The sequence below is a fragment of the Parasteatoda tepidariorum genome, chromosome 9 (genome assembly GCF_043381705.1).
Source record: "Parasteatoda tepidariorum isolate YZ-2023 chromosome 9, CAS_Ptep_4.0, whole genome shotgun sequence".
Lineage (NCBI taxonomy): Eukaryota > Metazoa > Arthropoda > Arachnida > Araneae > Theridiidae > Parasteatoda > Parasteatoda tepidariorum.
Window position 1 is genome coordinate 33,776,058 of NC_092212.1, and position 21,557 is coordinate 33,797,614.

Consider the following 21,557-nt stretch of genomic DNA (forward strand, 5'->3'; position numbering starts at 1 on the left):
GCCACCGGTAGTTGACGCAGCCTAAATGTATTTTCAGTGTCAGCCACAGGTGGTTGATGCGGCCTAAATGTAATTTCAGTGTCAGCCACCGGTGGTTGACGCGACCTAAATTAAAAGTCCAGTGTCAGCCACCGATGGCTGACACGCGCTCAACGTGTTAACCAGAATTATGTTTTTTTACCCATAAATGTCATTATCATACAGTACGTTGATTTTAACTGAATTTTGCTATCCGTGTGTTAGTGTGTTATCCATTTGTTTTTCTTACTCCAGTCTAGCCAAACTTTGTACAAAACTTTGTTCAGAATTTAAAAGCATTCTGAATTTAAAAGTTATTCTGAATACAAATTATTTGCAATGCGCACAAAAAGAATTCTTCCTTATATCAGAAATGAAACACATAAAAAATTTCTTTGGTAAATTTTAAGAGTGTTCATAATTGTTCGTTTTATTGAAATATTAACTGGATTCTTATAAAAAAATTTTCTTGTTACTGATAAACCTTGATTCAATTTTTCTTTCTCAGAGCATTTGAATTTTTCTAATTTGTTTGAGTGAAAAGTAGTTAAATTGTTTGAAAAAAAAATTTCTGCTGTCAGATTAATCAAAGTAGCTCTACTTTCTGTTACGTTAGAAAATGTTAAGCTTCAAAATTTTTAGCAAAGTTCAAGTTGTCTTAATGCTGACAGCTTTGACTTTTCATTCTGACATGTACTTGGGCATTGTGTACATTTAAGTATAGTGACATTTTATATTCGGACATTGTATGCATTTAACTTTATACAATGACATCAAAATTTTAAAATCAATGCAACATTAACAGAAATTAGTTTAAATAAAAAAAATATTGTGATAAATCGTGAAATATCTGTATACATTTCCTAATCATATATAGCTATAACATAAATATTTCATTTTCCATCTTACATTTAGAAATGAAATCTAAAAAAATCCATCAAACTAAGAAAAGGTTATTCTACAGTATTTGTAAGCATGACAAATAAATTCAGGATGTTTGGCTGACACCTTTTGTACATTTCAACGCAATATACTGACATCTAATTTTTAAAATCAATGTAAATTGGTTTAATTAGTAAAACAATATTGCGATAAATCGTGAAATATTTATATTTTCTGATGATACATCGTTGTAATAAAAATACTTCTTTGTCTATCCTGCATTTAGAAAGATGAATCCAGAAGAATTCATCTAAGTGAGAAAAGCTCATTCTACAACATTTGCATGTATGACAAATATATTCAGGATGTTTGACTGACACCTTTGAAGCGCTTCAACATAATATACTGACACCTAATTTTCAAAATCAATGTAAATTGGTTTAATTTGAAAAAATCTATATTGCGATAAATCGTGAAATATTTATTTTTTCTGATGATACATCGTTGTAATAAAAATACTTCATTGTCTATCCTGCATTTAGAAAGATGAATCCAGAAGAATCCATCAAAGTGAGAAGAGCTCATTTTACAACATTTGCATGTATGACAAATATATTCAGGATGTTTGACTGAATTCATTGAAGAGCTTTAACATAATATAATGACATCTAATTTTTAAAATCAATGTAAATTGGTTTAATTTGAATAAACCTATATTGCAGTAAATCGTAAAATATTCATATTTTCTAATGATACATCGCTGTAACAAAAATATATCATTTTCCATCCTACATTTAGAAAGATGAATCCACCAAAGTGAGAAACTCTAGTTCTAGAACATTTGCATGTATGACAAATATATTCAGGATGTTTGGCTGACACCTTTGAAGCGTTTCAACATAATATACGGACACCTAATTTAAATTTTAGAAGGAACGAATGCAACATTTCAAAAAGATACAAGATACATAAATTCTATTCATGCTTTCATAAAGAACTTAGCATACATGTCTTAACTTTTTCACTGCTAAGATACAAGCTATAATTTCTTTTTGAGAAACTGATCTTATTAAGATACTATATTAAACGTGACTATATTACAAAAGTCTGCTTTTTAACCCCGCCTAAAATATTTTTACTAGTCACAAGTGGAAGTGAGAAGATTTTTTTAACCATATGAAAAAAAAGGAGAAATTTGGTTGGCAGATGAAAAGGATAAGTTCTATAATGTGACGCAGATTATAGAAACTGATTAGTGTAAGCTTACTTCACCTTGAGTTTAAAGATGGGTCTGAGTATGTCACATATGCAGCCACCGGGGCGGAAACCGTATACGCCCCCTCATCCGACATGGGAAAACCAAACGATTTAAAGGTCACCGAACACTGACAAACTCGACTTTGAAAGATTTTTAATTGAAAATATTAGTATTCAAAATACATGGGCATTAATTAAAAGAGTTAATCTGAAACTAAATTTTAAGTAAACTTACATTATATTTTTTAATAAAAAAATCCAAATTTAATCTGAACAAACTAAATTTTAAGTAAAATTATAAATTATGATTAAATTAAAAAAGCTAAAAATTATTGGAAACAATACAAATTTTAGATAAAATTACAGGTTTTGATTAAATATAAAATGTAAAATTAAACAAATTTATTTTAAGTAAAACTATGTGTTATAATTAAGGGATTAATTTCGCATTTAGACAATAAAAAAATTTCATTTATTTAAGAAATTTTTTTAATTTGAATATTTAATTATTTTCAAAGTTTTGTCATTTGAAAAATGACAAAACATGTAATTATATGCTTTGTAATTTATACTTATGTTTTTGAAGTTTAATAACTTAGTTTAAAAACATATTTTTTGTACAATTTTTGACATTGCCATGTCAATTTTTATGAAACTTGGTGAAGTTTGAATTATATAAACAGAAACTTCAACTATGGCAAATTCTCCATAGTCTTAAAAAATATTCTTAGTGGCGTATTGTACTATAATAAAAGAAGAATAAAAGAAGAATTTTGACCTTCACTAAATTACAAGTATTTTAAACTTCAGTTCTCATAAATTTTTATTAAGAAATCTGTTTTTTTTCTTCTTCAAAAGTTTCTGAGTAATATCATTGAAAACAATAATTATAATTCAATACCTTTGAAGAAAAAAATTGTAATTGGCTCAAATAATTAGATTCTCGGTATACACGCTATCTTTTAAACTTCCCCGTCTTACCATTGGAGTGATAACTTTTGAACACAGCTGCCAACTTTTTACGCTTCCTGGGAAAGCTTTTTCCAGTGGAAGCAAATTTTATGTTTTAATGTAGGATCTATTGCTTAGTAACTTCAATTTAAAATTATTTTCCACACTACCATATGTGAATGATTCAAAAATTCATATAAAAAGCCACTATCTACCAGTCTGGTTGTGGTAAGGTTTTTTAGATGCTGGTGAAATGAGCCATTAGTCTGAAAGTTGTAGTGTTTGATTGCTTACCACTCTATAAAATATTTTGCGAAAGCGTAGTTGTTGGCAGCCCTGCATTTGAATTAAAATTCATTTGACTGCAACGACATTTAGATATTTTTTTAGTGAATTTAAATTAAAATTTACATTTTATTGTCTGTCTAATGATCACAATTAGGATGAACATTATATGCTATTTTATATATGCTTTTTTGCCTGTTTATATATACTATTTTGTGAAAAAAAAACATTATCAAGAAAAAAGTATCATCCCTTTACTACGATTCTGGCCTGGGGTCACTGATAATTATTTCAATCAAACAATTCAAACCTAAGGTTGTCCAAATCAAACCTTCTTTAAAGAATATAGAAAGGCAAAGAGAACCAGCTCTTCGAATACGTAACTAACGTGGGGAACTTCTCTGTGCGGTATGGTATTCCAGAAAAGCAACTAACCAGGCGATCAACAAACTCAGATATAACGGAGCATCATATGTACCAAGATTCAGCCCACGCGCATGAGAAGCAAAGTAGCAGTCAGGAGGTACAACATCTGAGTACCGGTAGCGACAACTTTGCATGTATGGTTAAGGAAGCTGTCTGCTGCAAACCGCTTTTTATTCTGTCTTTCTATCTCTAAATATGTTAGCAGATTTAATCAACATGGGTGATATAAATGTATTCTCATAGAAATATCTTAATAGTACAATACTGATTGTACACTGAGTTGTCATTGTGAAGAACTCGGGTTCGATTCCCAGTGTTGGCTTGTAGCACATCCAGCTTCAGATAGATGAGTACCAGCTAGTCTGGGATTTAAAAACCAGGGCTAAAGAGAATAGAAGGGCTGGTTCACTCCTTTGAAGAAACTCTCGCCGCGCCAATCCTCCGATTTTCTCTAGTGACGTCACTTTGGCGCAAAGCTCGCACTTTTACTTCAAGAACAGAGCGTTCGGCCTTACTAGCTCTAACTAATATTGGAGCATTTCTTTTCGTGACATATTCTAAGACATTTGTTATTGTCTATAATGACTTTCCTCAGTTTTTGCCGTAAATTTACAAAATTTTAAAACTATTAACGAAATGCCAGTTTGCGCGATTGCAACTTGCAAAAATTCTGATAGAAAAACAAAAGGAAAAAAAAATAATTTTCTGCATGTTACCAGAAGTAAATGAACAACTATGTAAAGACTGGATTCCGAAATGACACAGTTAATATAAAACAGCAATACGTTTTTTCTATCGTTAAGAACTTTTATAAAAATTCGTTATCTAAATCGAAACCGCCTCGTTACTTCCAAAAGAAAGGCATGTGAAAAAAATTAAAAAATGGATAAAGTCAAAGAAAATTAAATCGTAAGTAAAAAGTATAAATAAAATATATAGTGCACAGTTGAAATTTTCCTAATTTCATAACTTATTTTTTTAATGTAGTTATTCTAAATATTTTTGATTCTTTTAAAAATTATATTCTCTTGAATTTAAATATCTATAAATTATATCATCTTAAATTTGAATATCTATAAACAATTGTAAAATTTCTAATATCATTATAAACCTAAATTATTATTTTGTTTCAGTAATTAGCGTTTAAGGTTGATGTTTCCTAATGATTAAGTATGAACAAATTGCTGTTAACGGCATATTTTAAAATCAGGGATTCTAAATTTAACTCAACTTATTGTTATAAAAGAATATGTAGACAAAAAAGTGTCAATATATGCTTTCATTTATCTTAATAATTAAAGTTAAAACTGAACCCTTTAAAATAAAGCATTTATAGTGTCATTTTCGCCAACTAGTAAAATATTTTTATAAGTTTAAAATGGTATTTTTTTAATATAATGGCCAAGAAAGTTTTTTTAAACTATATTTATGAATGGAAATAATGTGTTAATTAAGTAAAGTTTGAAAGCTAATAACCAGAAAAAGTCTAACTTATTTTTACAAAGAGAAAGATGCAAAGTTATCATAATATCATTGCTTGCAATCTCCGAGATCTGTGGACACAGTGACGTCATGAGGAAAGAAATCGTAGCTTCAGCTCTAAGAGCGGAGTGAACTAGCCCTTCTATTCTCTTTAGCCCTGTTTAAAGACAGTCTGTGCACAGTGCTGACCACATTGCTACAATCATGCCGTTGGTCACGAAATTGTGGAGCCTTAACCCCCTTGTCTCCTCTGGCACACATTGGGCTGTTGCGAGAATGCTTTACTTTTTACAGTACTGTTTATGAACAGTGCAAAAATGCAGAACAAATCAATAATAAATAAAAGAGAACTTTTCATTTCCTCTCCAATTCTTCCCCAACCCCAGTACTGGTCGGAAGAAGAGGAGGGTGAAAACCTGTCACAAAATATTCTGATGTGCCTCAAAATGTTGCTTTTTTCTTAATATACAGAGACCATACCAAGTTTAAGAGGATCGGTTTACATTATGTTTATCGAAGCTAGCATTCTCTCCCTATGTATATTCTTTGCCTTAGTCCCAGAAAAATGGACCAGTGTTAATTTCGAGCTCTGTACTAAAGATATTTTAAATATTTTTACTTAAAATAATTGAAAACTGTTAATTTTAAAACTAAATACTCTAGCATTTTTCAATTACGATAATTATATCGATTTCTTAATTATTTTTTTAAAATTTTCAAAAGTTAAGAGAATTTATCGATTTAAATATTTTTATTAAAAAATAGATTCGGACATATTAATATGTTAATTTGTAAAGCTTTCCCTGAATACCGCTGTGCGTTCGTGTAAAAATTAATAAGTTCCGGGAAATAATAATCAGTGATATTTTGAATTTTTTTAAAAATAATTAATTAAAGTGATTAGGAAAAAAGTCTTAATAGTCTAATAACTCATTGACAAACAATATATATAATAGACAAAACAAATATGTATTTTAAATTATTTTTTAAAGTCGATGTTTCGAGTATAATCATTAGCTTATATTTTCAGATGTGACTTAATAATTTTTTTTGATAAAATCTCAATTTATTCTCATTTGTCTTGAAGATTAAAGTATTGTTTACAATTTATTTAAAATGCACTGTCAAAAAATTCTTTTTGTTTTTATACGTAATATTTCACGTTTCATTAAGCTATTTCAGTGTGATTGCTGTTTTAAAATAGTTTAATACCTGTTCTTCGTACGGGGTAAGTTAATATATTTTAGATAACATTACGTATTCTTGTACAAAGTTGAAAGGTTGCTCAAACCTAGATAATAAATTTTTATTTTTTATTATTATTTGGCTTTACTCGGAGGTTTAATATTATAAGATAAAGAAGCGAATTTCAATTATTCAAAAGACAGATTATTTACACTCAGTATTAAATGAAATATCCCAAGAAACTCAAGCAGAACAATAATTTTGATAAGATAAAAACTTCATTTACTTCACAAATTTTTGAAGGTGGTAAAAATTGACGTGTTTCAAGCTCTCAATAATAGACGTCTATTCATTAGCGTGGGCACCTATTTTTGAACGCTCAAAACATGTCGACTCTTATGATCATCTTCATATATTTGAAGCAAATGAGATTTTATATTAATCAAATACACTCAGTATCAATATACTCAGTATCCTTTAAGATTGAAAAATAATGCTATTATTCATTGATCCCAGCAACACATAATAGTTAAGGATTACATCGCTCAAGCAATTATTTGAACAACGTGTTCAAGCAATTATTTGAACAAACTCAAGCAGAACAATAATTTTGATGAGAAAAAACTTCATTTGCTTCAAAAATTTTTGAAGGTGGTAAAAGTTGACGTGATTCAAGCGCTCAAGAATAGACGTCTATTCTTTAGCGTGGACACCTATTTTTGAACGCTCAAAATATGTCGACTCTTATGACCATCTTCATAAGTATTTGAAGCAAATTTGATTTTATATTAATCAAATGTACTCAGTCTCAATATACTCAGTATCCTTTACGATGGAAAATAATGCTATTTTTCATTGATCCCAGCAACACATAACAGTTAAGGATTACCTCGCTCAAGCAATTATTTGAACAAAGTGTACTATTGTACGGAGTTTAATATTTTTTATTTCTTTTAATATTGATTTTATGTTATTCCAATTTTAAAAAAAAACGTTTCTAAAGAGTTTTTATAAACAAAGGTGTATTATAAGCGGAGTTGGATAGTTTTCTAATAAAATTAATAAGTGCCCTCCCCCCATCTGGATTTTAATAATGTTTACCTGTCAATAATCGATCAAAAATTAACGGCTATTAAAGAACGAGAAAAGAAATTGTAAACTGTATTGCAGATCTGTAAGCATTCATACGTAATCTTTTAAATTAAGCGAATGTAAAAAAAAAACATAATTTTTTGTACAGTATAATTTATAACAATATTTGTTTTGATTTAGCCATCACTACATCTTGATGAATCGGAAACAAGAACTACTAAACTAAACTCAGTGGAGCGACAGCTCATAGAGGGCCAAGGCCTACTGTGCCCATCTCAGTTTTCTTGACCTTGGGCTCTGGGGAGCAGGAGCAGATGCTCCGGTTAGGTGATCAGCCGAAGCGAAACCCTAGTGTTTAGTTCCCAAACATGCTTGGTACTCATTTATCGACCCACTGAAGTGATGAAAGGCTGAGTCAACCTTGCCCGCCCCGAGGATCGAACTCAGAACCTGTGGCACGGGAGCACGTAGCACTACCACTCAACCACCGGGAGTCAACTAGAACTACTGCTTGCGCGCATTTTTCAAATTTTAAGATCTGTTAGTTTTTCTTATATCTCCAGAGTTCACGAACTTGACTGGACTGGAGAAAAACAAATAAACAGACATAACCAGTTACTTTTCCTTTTATTAAAATAAATTTCAAAAATATTTTTTTTTCTTTTTTTCTTTTTTTTACTAAAAATTTTTTTTGCACACTATTATAAATGCTGAAGATTTCTAATTAATATTTAAATTAAACTTCAAAAGTAACTATTTAATGTTTATTGCACTATCAAAAATGGATACTGAAATATCACGAAACTTTCTTCATTTTTGACAAAACCGTTTCCTGGCATATGCTTCGAGCAACAATAACGTTTAAGGGACGAAATAACTATCGTCACATGTTCGAAGAAACAAATATTCTCAAAATTAAAGAAATATTTCATAATTTCATTTTTTCTTTTCGAAAAAAATACGTTGCTCCTAATTTACTAATTTTTCTAATAATCCCTTTATTGTGGGCATCATATAGGGGGATCAATGCTACCCCAACAATACAAGGAACGAAGGATCAGAGAGATAAATTACGCTCATGCCCGAAACGGGATACGAATGCGGGATCTTACTGGTACGAGATCAACTTCTTGACCACCCTACAGACTGGTTGGCCTATTTTGTATCTTTAATTTCGATCGTGACTATTAGTGACTAAATTAGATCTAGATGTTATTTGATCTCGTGTTATTTAATCTAGTCTTCATTCGAGTTAGCAATAGTTCAGTATAGCAGTAGTTCAAGAAACATTTTAGTCACATATGTGAGAGTTCTTGTTTCGTCACGAATTTCGTGATTTTGTGAAGAAATGATTCTCAAAATTAACGGAATACAACTCAAAGATTGCTGAATTTTCAAAAGTGAGAATTTTTTTTCTGATAGTTTGGAAAATTGTAATTTTTATACTTACTTAAATAATAATAATAATATTAGTTCTAATTATGAAATAAGTCTTTACGCATATTACGTATTTTAAGCGGTGTCCATTTTCTGTCCATTGCATTGTCGGTGCCCTCTTCCAGCATTTTGAGTCATGTCAGAAATAATATGCCCAACAATGATGCACAAATAACTAACTCCCTCCTTCCCTAGGTTCTCGCATAATATTTGATCAACTTTTAAGAACATGTAATTACTTAGAGAATTTGTACAATATTGTACTGCAACGTGAAATGAAACGTCTCATAATTTTATTATAAATTTAATTTCTTGTGCCATGGGACACATCCTTACAATAACAAACCCATGATATCATCATTGAAATCCAGTGATAATCGATAATCTGAACTAAATTGAGCATTTTTTACTTTCTTTCAGCCATGAGCCTGCCTCCAAATGGCAGCCAACAATCACCTCACCATCATTTGTTACCACCAGAATGTTCAACATCTTCTCAACACCATTATACGCCGACCACAAGTCGGCGGCAAAAGGTTTGCGGGGCATGCGGTGATCGAGCAAAAAGCTACCATTTTGGCGGGATCTCTTGCGACAGCTGCAAAGCCTTCTTCAGGCGGTCAGTACAGAATGAAGCTTTCAAGAATTTTCACTGCCCTTACGAAGGAAAATGTGAGATCACCATCACTTCAAGAAAGTGCTGTCAGTATTGCAGATTTAAAAAGTGCCTCTCTATCGGTAAGTCTATATTAACTTTTTACAAGAACATCCCAAAATATATGAAAAGCTTGAGGTATTGTTTTCAGACTTGATAACAGCTCAATACACATAAACATTTTATTGCCTGCAAGAAAATTGTGGAGTTTTAATATCAATAATTAGCTTAACCCAGTACTTTCAGGTTACAAAAGTACACATGAAATGCGGACATGTTTACTCACTTTGTGAAAAAAATTAGTGGTGTATATTTCTTTATACTATGCAAGGCTGACCATTTCCTGTTCTTCCTGTAAAAATTTCTTCTGGTTCTTATATTTTATAACCGTCGTTGCCAATTTTATGGGCTTACGACTACTAATGCTCAACTTCGTAGCCTTGTAATTTTGAATTCAATCCAGAAGACAAAGGAACTCCTGGATCGAGTATTGGGACAAATTTGCTTTCGTGGAGGTAATTTTCGATGGGGCTAACCCACATTTGCGTTACATGGAGAGGAAGACCACGAGAACTTCCCACGGTTAGCCTGACGGCAAGGGGGCTTCCATGATCCATCTGCCACTGAGGATATTTCACGTTGGCACTGTGGTCAATGCAAGTCGGATGCGGAATTCGTATCGACTGGGGTTCGAAAACGGTTCGCCGTATTGGAAGGCGAACGTTCTATTCCCTGAGCTATCGCGTCTCTGGTACCAATGTTTGTGCTTTAATATATGATTCTTCGTTTCAATGCATGGTTCTCGAGTTGTGGTGGCACAGAGGATAGAGCACCTCCCAGTGAGGTGAGCCGGGTTCGAATCCCAGCCACGGCTGGTCGATACGAATTCCGCATCCGACTCGCATCGACAGCAGTGCTAACATAAAATATCATCAGTGGTAGACAGATCATTGGTTCGAGACTCCTTGCCGTCAGACTAACCGTGGGAGGTTTTCGTGGTTTTCCCCTCCATATAACGCAAATGCAGGTTAGTTCCATCAAAATTCCTCCACGAAGGCAAAATTTCTCCCAATACTTGATCCTGGAGTTGCCTTGTCTTCTGTACTGGGTTCAAAATTACAAGACTACTGCGTTGAACATTGGTTGCCGTAAATTCCAAAATTGGATCTTCTGCTCAACGGCTGTCAGAAATAAAATAAAATATATGATTCTTTGTTTTAATGTATGTTTCTTCGTTTCACTGTATGATATTTTGTTTTATTTGAATCTTCGTTTGAATATATGAATCATCGTTTTAATATATGATTCTTTGTTTAATAAATTTGACTTGTTTAATAAAGTGATTTGCTTACCACTACATTGGAATGATTCAAAATTTTATGTAAAAAAAAGCCACTTTGTTCCAGTTCGCTCGTAGTGAAACTTTTAAGATGTTGGCAAAATCAATCTGAATTCTGAAACCATTAGTTTTTGAATTGTCTACCATTCAGCAAAATATTTTGAAATAGCGCAGTAGTTTTCAGCACAGTTCAAAGTACATATTTTTGATACTTTGAACTCTAGATTTTTTTAAAAATAAAACAATGTTTTTTACTTGATCCCAATATAAATAGTTGTATATAAACATATTAGTATAGGCAGAACTAACTTGTTTATGAAAAATAAGTCCTCATTAATAATCGAGTTTTAAATATATTTCAAGAGCTATACAACCGATTTCGCTCATTATTTGTATTTTGAGAAGTAATATTTCATTCTTCAAAATTATGTGAAACATTGTATACCTTAGAACTTAAAGTTTTTTTTTACTATTTTTAAACGAAATAATAAAAATAATAATTTTTTTTATTAAAAGCTGTTTTTTGAATGAAATTATCGTTAAATAAACGAATTTTATATTTGTGTGAAATTTTCTTTTATTTCGCTTAATAAGTTCTTGAGAAATGACGAAATACGCAAAAAGTAAAATTGACATGAAGAGGTCAAACTTATTATCACTCACCTGACCAAACTATGTTGACCATATCTTCCAGATTAAGGATACCACCAAAGTTTTGGGGGTCAGAAATCTGAATCCATCATATATAAAGGTATGTTTATTTAGAGAAAGTACGCTTTTGTGTCTGATTTCGAACTTATATTATCCTCTGAACTAATTAATTAGCCTATTGGAATTCCCTCCGTCGAACCATTAAGATTGAGTTTTTACGGGAAGATCAGATCATTAGATCAAAAGTTATACTGGTTGATCCTTTCTTTGTGCACTGTACACACATAGTGCCTTTCAACATAATGGCCCTAAAGTTTCAGGCCGTGTTGTGAGACAGGCTCATTAGCCACAAAAATGATTATTAATCTAGAAACTTTGGTCTGAAAATCTTGCCGCAGTGAAGTTATCTCCCTTTATCGTAAACATGTGTTCACTATCATTTATCAGCAATGTGAAATGAATCTTTAGCTTCATTTTTCGCTTCAGAATAATAGTTTGTATAGGGAAATTACTGATTCATACCTGAACTCCTGATTAACACTAGGTTTACGGGACGCGTCATTTTGACGCATTTCCAGTTTTGTAAGGAAAATTATAAAACCCGTTTAAATTTTTATTTTATCTCTTGTAATGACTTTTAACCATTGATCGAGGTAAATATATATTTAAATCTATTTTCTTCAAAAGCGTTGAAATATTGAAATTCTCTATGTGGTATCTCTACGGATATGTATCAATTTGAAACAATCATAATTTAGACAAAATTTTGAGTAAACAAGCAATTATTACATCAATAATAAAGAGGAATATACCGACAATACTTCGATTCGTTAACCGATATCATTATCTCAAATAAAACAAGCGATAAACAACTGTTGCCGATAAGCAATAATAGGAAGAACAAACGCAGAATGTCAATTGATGTCAGATTTTGTAGGTTTTAGTTGCTTAGTTCGAGTATTGAAACATAAAGTACTAGAATATTTCATAAATATACACTGAAGTGTCAAAAAAACTGGTATACCTGCCTAACATCGTGTAGGGCCCTCGCGAGCACGCAGAAGTGCCGCAACACGACGTGGCATGGATTCGATCAATGTGTGAAGTAGTGTTGGAGACAATTGGCACCATGAGTCCTGCAGGGCTGTCCATAAACCAGTGGGAGTAAGAGGGAGTGGGGATATCTTCTGAACATCACGTCGCAAGGCATCCCAAATATGTTCAATAATGTTCATGCCTGGGAATTTTGGTGGCCTGCGGAAGTGTCTAAATTCAGAAGAGTGCTCTTGGATCCACACCCTGACATGAACATTATTGAACATATTTGGGATGCCTTGCAACGTGATGTTCAGAAGATATCCCCACTCCCTCTTACTCCCACTGGTTTATGGACAGCCCTGCAGGATTCATGGTGCCAATTATCTCCACTACTTCACACATTGATCGAATCCATGCCACGTCGTGGTGCGGCACTTCTGCGTGCTCGCGGGGGTGCTACACGATATTAGGCAGGTATACCAGTTTTTCTGGCTCTTCAGTGTATATCTCATAAATTCATTTTTTTATTATAGTATACAACTGCTCCGGACATGCCAAAATAATTAAAAAAATTGTAAATAACAATTAAGTAAATTTTAAAAATAAAAATCGTGAATTATATAAGCTTACGATTTATTTAGAAATAGTGCTAGATTGAAATCTACTAAATTGAATTACATTTATATTATTATTCTTTCATACATCAAATTGACGCGTGTTCGTAGAGATAGGTACATAAGAAACGTCCGTAAACCTAGTGATGTATTGGTTCATGCGTCAAATTGACGTGTGTTCGTAGAGATAGGTATATAAGAAACGTCCGTAAACATAGTGTTTAAAACAACCTTCGAAATAAAATATTAAACTCATGTCCACCATGTAATTCTTATAATTCACTACTTGACCAATTGTGTTGTGATGCAATTGCATAAGAAATTGTAAAATAGTTTTGCGAACACGCCAAAATTGTTTGGATAAGAAAAATTGACTGATAATTGCAGACTAGCAGTTCATATGAATTCTGGTTCCACATTAGAGATTTCTTCTCTACATCCTACTAGGTTATTTAAATATTTTTCGTATGATAGATACCAATCTTTTGTTACACGTATATCAGGGGCCTCATGTGATTATTCATTTGGGAGACTATCGTTACATAATCACAAGGTGAACTTTTAATTTTTCGAGGACAACAATTTTGGTGAAATCCACCTAGGCATTAAGGTGCTTTTGTGTTATTCGTCGGAAGTAGCAGAAACTTGTAAATTATCTCACTGGAAGAAACAATACTTAAAAGCCAGTTGGATGTGAAGATGTCACCTTTTGAATAATCGTATCATTATATTGTCTCAAACCCTCAATCTAATAATAGGTATTTGGTTAAGTTTTTAAATTTTTTGAATTAATTTAATTTAGTTTTATTGGTAACAGGTATTGAAATAATTTACGAACACATTTAAGGAGATATCTGTTTAATGTTTTCTACTAACAAGGGAGACTAGGGCAGTGTGACTCGCCAATTTTGAAATAAACTAGTGGGATGTATGCCTTATGAGGAATAATTTTAGGGGGCAACATTCGTTTCGGCCTATAGAAGGTCCTATGAGAGATAAAAAATAATTCAATATGTAGAAAAATCGGTATTTTATTACTTCAATGCAGACTATTAGTTATTGTTATTATCTCATACTCCAAATAATTTGCAATTAATTGGTTAATTAATTAACAAAATAATTATTAATTAATTATTAATTAATTAATTAACTTGCAATTTCATAGTCCAATTAATTTGGAAAATGTTTTGGAAAAAAAATTATAGAAATTTGGTGCAAATTTTTTTTTTTAAAATTAACCAAACTGGTTTTTCTGAAAAACTACAGATATATAAAATTTTCGAAATCAATTTTTACAATAAATATGCATTATATAGTACGTGAAAGTACTACAAAATTAATTAGAGTATGAGACAATTATAATAACTAATAGTCTGCATTGAAGTAATAAAATACCGATTTTTCTATGCATCGAATTTTTTTTTATCTCTCATAGGACCTTCTATGGGTCGAAACGAATGTTGTCCACTAAAATTATGCCTCATAAGGCATGCATCCCACTAGTTTACTTCAAAATTAGCGAGTCACACTTCCCTAGTCTCCCTTGTAAGTGTGGTTCCTAATAATACTAACAATAAAATACCATTTTGAACATCTGATGCCAAAACTGAGATCGATAAATGTGGGATAATTTTTTCTAATCCAACATGAGTTCTTTTGTTGTATACAATGTAATTATTCCAAGTGTTTGATTTTGCAGGTATGGAAACCGGATGGGTAATGACAGAAGAAGAAAGGTTAGCTCTTGTAAAAAATAGAATGGAACGAAAACAGAGACAAGGTACTCAAGAGTTTACGACACAAGTACAAGAATCTAGTAAGAAGGCATACCTTGGAATTCCATTCTCCGAATACGAACCAGATGTTAGTGATTTGTCAAAAATTTTGTCATCTGAGAATATGCAGTTGATAGAATTTTTAGTCAATGCCTATGAATCTAGTTATAACGAAGTGCCTTTTAGTGACAATATATCGAAATCAGCTCCCTCATCTGGGCGAACGAGAACTGAAATACTCGACATGTTTTTCACGACGGTTAAGCAGTTTACGAACTTTTCACAGAAACTAGAATCATTTAGAAAAATAACGCAACACGATCAAGAGATTCTACTGCGAACTGGTGTCTTAGAACTCTGCTTTATCCGCGGTGCTTATGTTTACGACGATAAATTAGCCAGGTGGCCGCATACTGGAAAACCGATGTACAGGAACTCACCAACACTGGATGCTGAAGACATTAAAAAATTGGTGTCAACCGAGCTTTACAATAAACATATGAAATTCATCAGAAGTGTGAAAGACTTGTGCCCTGATGAGGTGACCACTATGTTACTGTTGGTGACAGTCCTGCTTTCTCCTGATAGACCAGGATTGGAAAACGAAGCTCTTGTCGCTGAAGAACAGGAAAAATTCTATTTATTAATGAAAAAATACATGTCCTGGCGTTATGGGGAAGAAAATACATTGGTGTTATATCCCAAGTTGCTCCTGAGGTTGCCTGACTTGAGGGAACTAAACGACAACCACACAGATTACAATTTAAGACTTGCCACGGAAGAAATCCAACAAATTCAACAGAAGTTGTCTTCTCTCAAAATAGATTCGTGTTTTCAAAAATCTGAAACAACTAGCAGCGAAAGCCAATCTACTTCACGTCCGCCATCTGCAGCACCTAGTAGCAGTGACTCATCCTATAGAGTGCCTTGGAGTTTAACTCGAGATGTTCTCAGAATTCCAACTTCTCCTCTTTCGCAAGAAGAAGAATCGAGTTCCAGTGAAAGTTCTGATAGAACAGGGCAATATAAATCTTAATGGAGTAACCAGATGGGCTTTACCATGCTTCGTATCTTTCTTATGGTGCTTTATGAAATCAACCATGACAAACATTTTCTTTTCACTGATGATGAATCTTAATTTATTTTGATACTTACTGCCTGGGAAGTGAGAATATTTAATACACAGAAGGAAAACTATCTACGAGTGTTATTGTCATAAGTTATTCTAAAGCGTATATTTCTTTCAAGTATAGGTGTACATATTTAAAAGAAAAGTGATGAATTTTACCATAGCTTCCATGAACGATTTAATGTGCAATTATAACAGTGAGAGAATAGAGCTGTTGCAAATATATTTGAAAATTGATTTTGAAATGTATAATTGATATTGATATGAACAAAGTAAGGTTTAGAATTGTTTTTAAAGTGGCTTGATTGTCTTTTTCAAAATGAATTTATATTTTTTTTCTAAGTTTTATTTAATCCTGATAATTAAATTTCCATTAAAAGCACTACTTTCCCCTTAAATAAAATGAAAAAGGTCAGCTTTTGCATGCAGGAAAACTCCTAACTTAAGCTAGAAAACTAGTGCTGTAAGGGTTAGTACTCGTTTAGATATAATTTATCAAGAGCTACCTTCAATTTATTGAAAAAAAATATTATTGTCCCCAACTTGTGCTAAAATTTTAGTTTCTACTGTTTTACGTTTCACATAATTTGCAGATTACTTGTAGAAGCAAATCTGAGACTACTGCTTCTATTTTATGTCGACTGTGATTTATATATATATTTGAAAAGAGATGCCACGCACAATGATCTCAACAAGACTTCTTAAAACAGAGTTTATAAACCTATTTTGTTGTATACGAAACAAAAAGTATAAATTGATATTTTTGCTTAATGTTTTATAAAACTGTGCTCTTTAATTAGGGCGCTAACTGCTGAATGTGCGTAGACATAACTGATCAACAAGTTTCCAATAAACTAGAAATCAAAAATCTATTCTTTATAAGCAAACTTTGTTCGTCCAATGTTAACCCCTTGGGGACGGGTGATTCAGAAAAGCATTCTTACAAAATCAGAATCAAGTTGTAATTAAATAAAAAACGGTAACTTAAATGTAGTCGTTGCTAATTTGATCGACTTACTTTGCTTTTACTTTAATTATTGTTCGTTTAATCATACATATAATCAGTGTTAACTCAACGTATAACTAAATAGTTTTATTTTGAACAAAGTAATGGTGAATTAAATAAATCAAACAATTATAACTCCGCCCACAAATAAAGTGCTAAATAAATACTTTGATTACCAGTTTTATCTTTTTACCCTGATTGATACGGTTGTATGCTGGGACGTATTTGTGACAGTCGGCGCGAAAGGGTTAAATATAGTGCAAAAATAATCCGGAAATATTTAAATAGTGAAGTATAATAAATATGTTTGCTGCAATGTGCAACGTAATTATTAATTTTTTTATTTTGAATGTTCATTTCTACAATATTCAGTGAAACAGGTGTTGTAATCTGAAGTCACTTTTCTATTTTCTGAAAAAAAAGTTATCAAATTTGCATGGATGCATTTAAATTTTGATGAGCTATTTCCCAGTATTTTTTTTTTCGTATCAAAGACAGGCTAGGCATGTGGCGTTATTTTTTGTTTGCTGCACAAATGATGTAAATTTGCAGTAAAAAAAAATCTCTTATAATGTCTATATTTATGAATGATTTTATATGTTTATGGATTTTTTGGATAGTGTATAAGAATTATTTAGTATTTGTTGTTGTTGTTTTAACTTTATATTTATTAAATATTGGACTATTATTTAAGTTAGTGATACTATGTTGGATTATTTAAGCAGTAAGTGTTAAATCAGATTTAAATGAAGTATGTACTTAAGTTATGTCTCTATCATTATTGAAATGTGTTTACTGTGGTGGCATAGATTTTGCTGCCATATTCTTCTGTGATGTAATAGTGAGCGATTCCATGCGATAATTTTGCTTGTCAATAAAATTTACCTATAGTTTTATGAATTATATATTTATTACATTTCAAATTACACTAGGTGGGCCGGGATAGCCTGGTCGGTAGGGAGCAGGGCCCATGTCCGAGAGTTCGTGGGTTCGAACCCCGCCGAACGAAGACTCCCCGTATAGTAAAATGGTGACTGATGCACGTTAAATCTGTCGAGTCGCAAAGTCCTCCATGTTCCCATAACAAATCAAGACCTCTGGGGGTACTGGATTGGAGATCGATCGTTCTCTGATTCAGGTCAAAATTACGATCTGTCGATGAATGTATGAATGGCTCCACCCTATAAACAGGTGCGACGAATGGTGTGGCAGAAGTCGAATTCTTGGCCATAGATGGAGCCACTGGAAAACAAGAGCAATCGCACCCCTCTGCCTAAACAGGCATACGAAACCAACCAACCATTTCAAATTACACAAGGTGAAACATCTGAATAACATTAAATCTATTTCGTATTAGCAGTTTTAATTCCCTCATAATGCGATATACGCCTTACGTTCTGTAGTGCAACGATGTGTGATTTTATTCGATAATTTTACTTGTCAATAAAATGTAATTTTATCTGAATTGAATGAATATATAATTCATAGAGCAACAGTACATAGTTTTATGAAAAATAAATTTATTTTGTTTTAACTGATATTTGATATCTATGATATTAATTTCGTCGCAATGCGATATTAATTTCATATTAATTTTGCAGTACACTCTACAGTAATGTAATAGTGACCAAATCCATGTGATAGTCTTATTTGTCAATAAAATTTTACTTATAGTTTGATAAATTATTTATTTATTACGTTTCAAATGACAAAAAGCCCGGCATTAGAATAATATTAGATCTATATATTTGGTATTTATGATACTAACTTCATCATTATCCGATATTAGTGTCACATTAATTAATGACTGTATCATATGCTGCTGTATTATAATAGTCAGCAATTTAATGCGATAGTTTTGCTTGTCACTAAAAGTTTCCCATAGTTGTATGAATTATATATTTGTTACGATACATTAAATTAAATCTATGTATTTGGTATTTGCGATATTAATTTACTCGTAATACGATAATAGTTGTACGTTCTGTAATGAAAACGTGTGTTATTCCCTTCGATACTTTTGCTTGTCAATTAAATGTTTTAATTTTTTGAATTGAATAAATATATAATTCATAAAACTATAGATGTATAATTTTATGATTTATATATATTTATTAAGTTTCAAATGGGAAAACGAATGGCAAAATATCAACATATCATTAAAGCGATCTGGAATTTAATGAAGATTAGATTTTTTCAAAAGAGAGGGAAACGGAAGTTTTACTATATAGACAAATAGTTAAAAAATTATTATTAAAATTTTTATATGAAAATAGCACAGCTTCGTAGTTATACCGACCAACATATTTGATATTATTATGTAAACAAGTAAAGTATTAGAACCTTGTATTCTTCCAATCTTACTCAAATGAGATCAAAACAAAGTCAATAGTAATAGTTCAGAAATTAACAAATTTACAGGCATTGAGCATACAATTGGGCCAATGGCTAAGAGGTTGTGAGTTCGATGTCGCTGACCGAGGACACCTCTTGTACAAAATGGTGACTGGTGAGCACTAAATTTCCTGGGGTCTCCTCCCAATTCCCATAACAAACAAATTGGATCGGAGATTGATGGTGCTCTGGTTCAGGTTAAAATTACGATGTGCGGATGGTTGGATAATGTGTGAATGTGTCCTCTCAGTAAAACGGTTTGTGACATATGTGTGAGACAAAATTCGAATTCTTGGTCATAGATGAGGTCAATGAAAAACAAGAAGAAGAGCACCCCTCTGACTTAAAATAGGATTGACAGTATTGACAAGACAATAACAAGTAACACCTAAACTTTTATACAAGGAACTATTCCTTACTTGTCTGGATAGTAATGTCAGATGAATGTCTTTGGTAGAAAAACAAAGTTGTACTTTCAATACATAAAACCTTAACTTCTAAATTTATGGTTTCGGTTTTATTTAGTTAAGCGTAAAAAATTTATTGGATCTGATGCTTCTCTTGCCAATATAGCAATAGAGGTGTAGAATGATAAAAGTAAAAAATTTAACTTTTTATGTGTAAAAACTTATGTGTAAAATATTAGCACTGTGAAGATTGCCTTGGCTTCAATTGATTTAGCTTAAAAAAACGAAGGAAACAATACCTTACATGTTCACATAAGAATTTCAGATTCGTTAGTAGGTTATTGTTATTTTTTAAAATTAAAAATTGAAATTTATTAATATTTTTCACTTTTCAAATTTCTTATAACTTTTGAACTATTAGTACTAAAGATCTGATTTTGGTGTTATTCGTTCGGCATAACACAAGGATGCATGTTCCTTATTCTGACACCTTTTTCACCTAAATAAATTACAGGTGGCAGCTTAAGCTTACCTCTAGTAAAGGGCAAACTTCATGTGTCCATATTGGATTCAAACTTTTAAAACAATTTCAAACTTACCTCTGATTATTTCCGTACTGAGTCCTTTTTGTGTCATGGAAATTGTCCTCTGACTCAAATATGCATTTTTGATATTCGCAAGATTATTTACGTTAAAATCTACTCTCTAAATTACACCCGCATCGTTTTTCAAAATTTAACGAAAGCTAATCTGCTTTTAACTTCCTACAGAAAAACTAGTTGATTCTAAAGCTTGACCCTGGAAATCACTTTCTTCCTCAGTTGATATCTAAATAATTATAAAAGCATACTTTAATGATAGTGATAACGGAACATCCTGTTTATAAAATAAGAATGAAGGAATTGCATTTAATATTATTTTAAACTATATTAGTCCATTTAAAAATATTCAAGTTTGTTAAATTTTAAACTAAAATTCATTTATCATTTTGAGTTAATCCTAAGGTCTTTCTCTTCTGCTTACATTATCCACTTTGTTGCATGAAACAAAATTTAAATTTCTTTTGAGAAGCAATCACGCAAAAATAATACTTATTTGTAAAATTAAATGTGATTTTTCTCACACATTATTCTAATCACCAGAATATTCATTTGCTAATCAAAATTTTCCCTCTCTTAAATATTCATTTAAGACCCTTAATATTAGTACTGAACATAAGCATTTTTCGCAAAGCGATTCTATCCCCCCCCCAAAAAAAAGCGATTTAAATTAAATAAACAACCGGTCACTTTTCCCCCATCCCTTTTTTATTCTTTTATAAATAGCTTAATGATTAAAGTACATCGATGCAGAAAGACTCTGGAAAACAGAATTTTCATTATTCAGAATTTTGATTCTTCAGAATCCGTCATTAGTGCTGGAATGGTTCGTGTGGAAGGAGAGTTTTTTAAGAATTCACATACATTTAACGTAAGGTATACATTAAATATAATTTTCCTCCCCTAAGTCATTTTTAACTAAATTTTTCACATAT

At 31.7% G+C, this 21,557-nt stretch overlaps 1 protein-coding gene and 1 long non-coding RNA gene across 3 annotated transcripts in view; one reads left to right on the plus strand and one right to left on the minus strand.

Annotated features, from left to right (window-relative positions):
• The window catches only part of LOC107436601 (thyroid hormone receptor beta-A), a 77,009-nt gene extending 58,858 nt beyond the window's left edge, over window positions 1–18,151 (plus strand). For both annotated transcript variants that reach the window (XM_043051519.2, XM_071185099.1), the window contains 2 exons: window positions 9,436–9,753; window positions 15,012–18,151. In XM_043051519.2, the coding sequence (XP_042907453.1) occupies window positions 9,436–9,753; window positions 15,012–16,123 (1,430 nt within the window). In that variant the 3' untranslated portion in view covers window positions 16,124–18,151. The remainder of the gene's footprint in view (window positions 1–9,435; window positions 9,754–15,011) is intronic.
• On the minus strand, window positions 9,426–20,807 carry LOC139426380 (uncharacterized). Its single transcript, XR_011637648.1, has 2 exons — window positions 20,623–20,807; window positions 9,426–9,859 (listed from the first exon to the last, which is right to left on the minus strand). It is a non-coding gene; the product is annotated as an uncharacterized lncRNA (long non-coding RNA).
• Window positions 20,808–21,557: the final 750 nt, after the last annotated feature.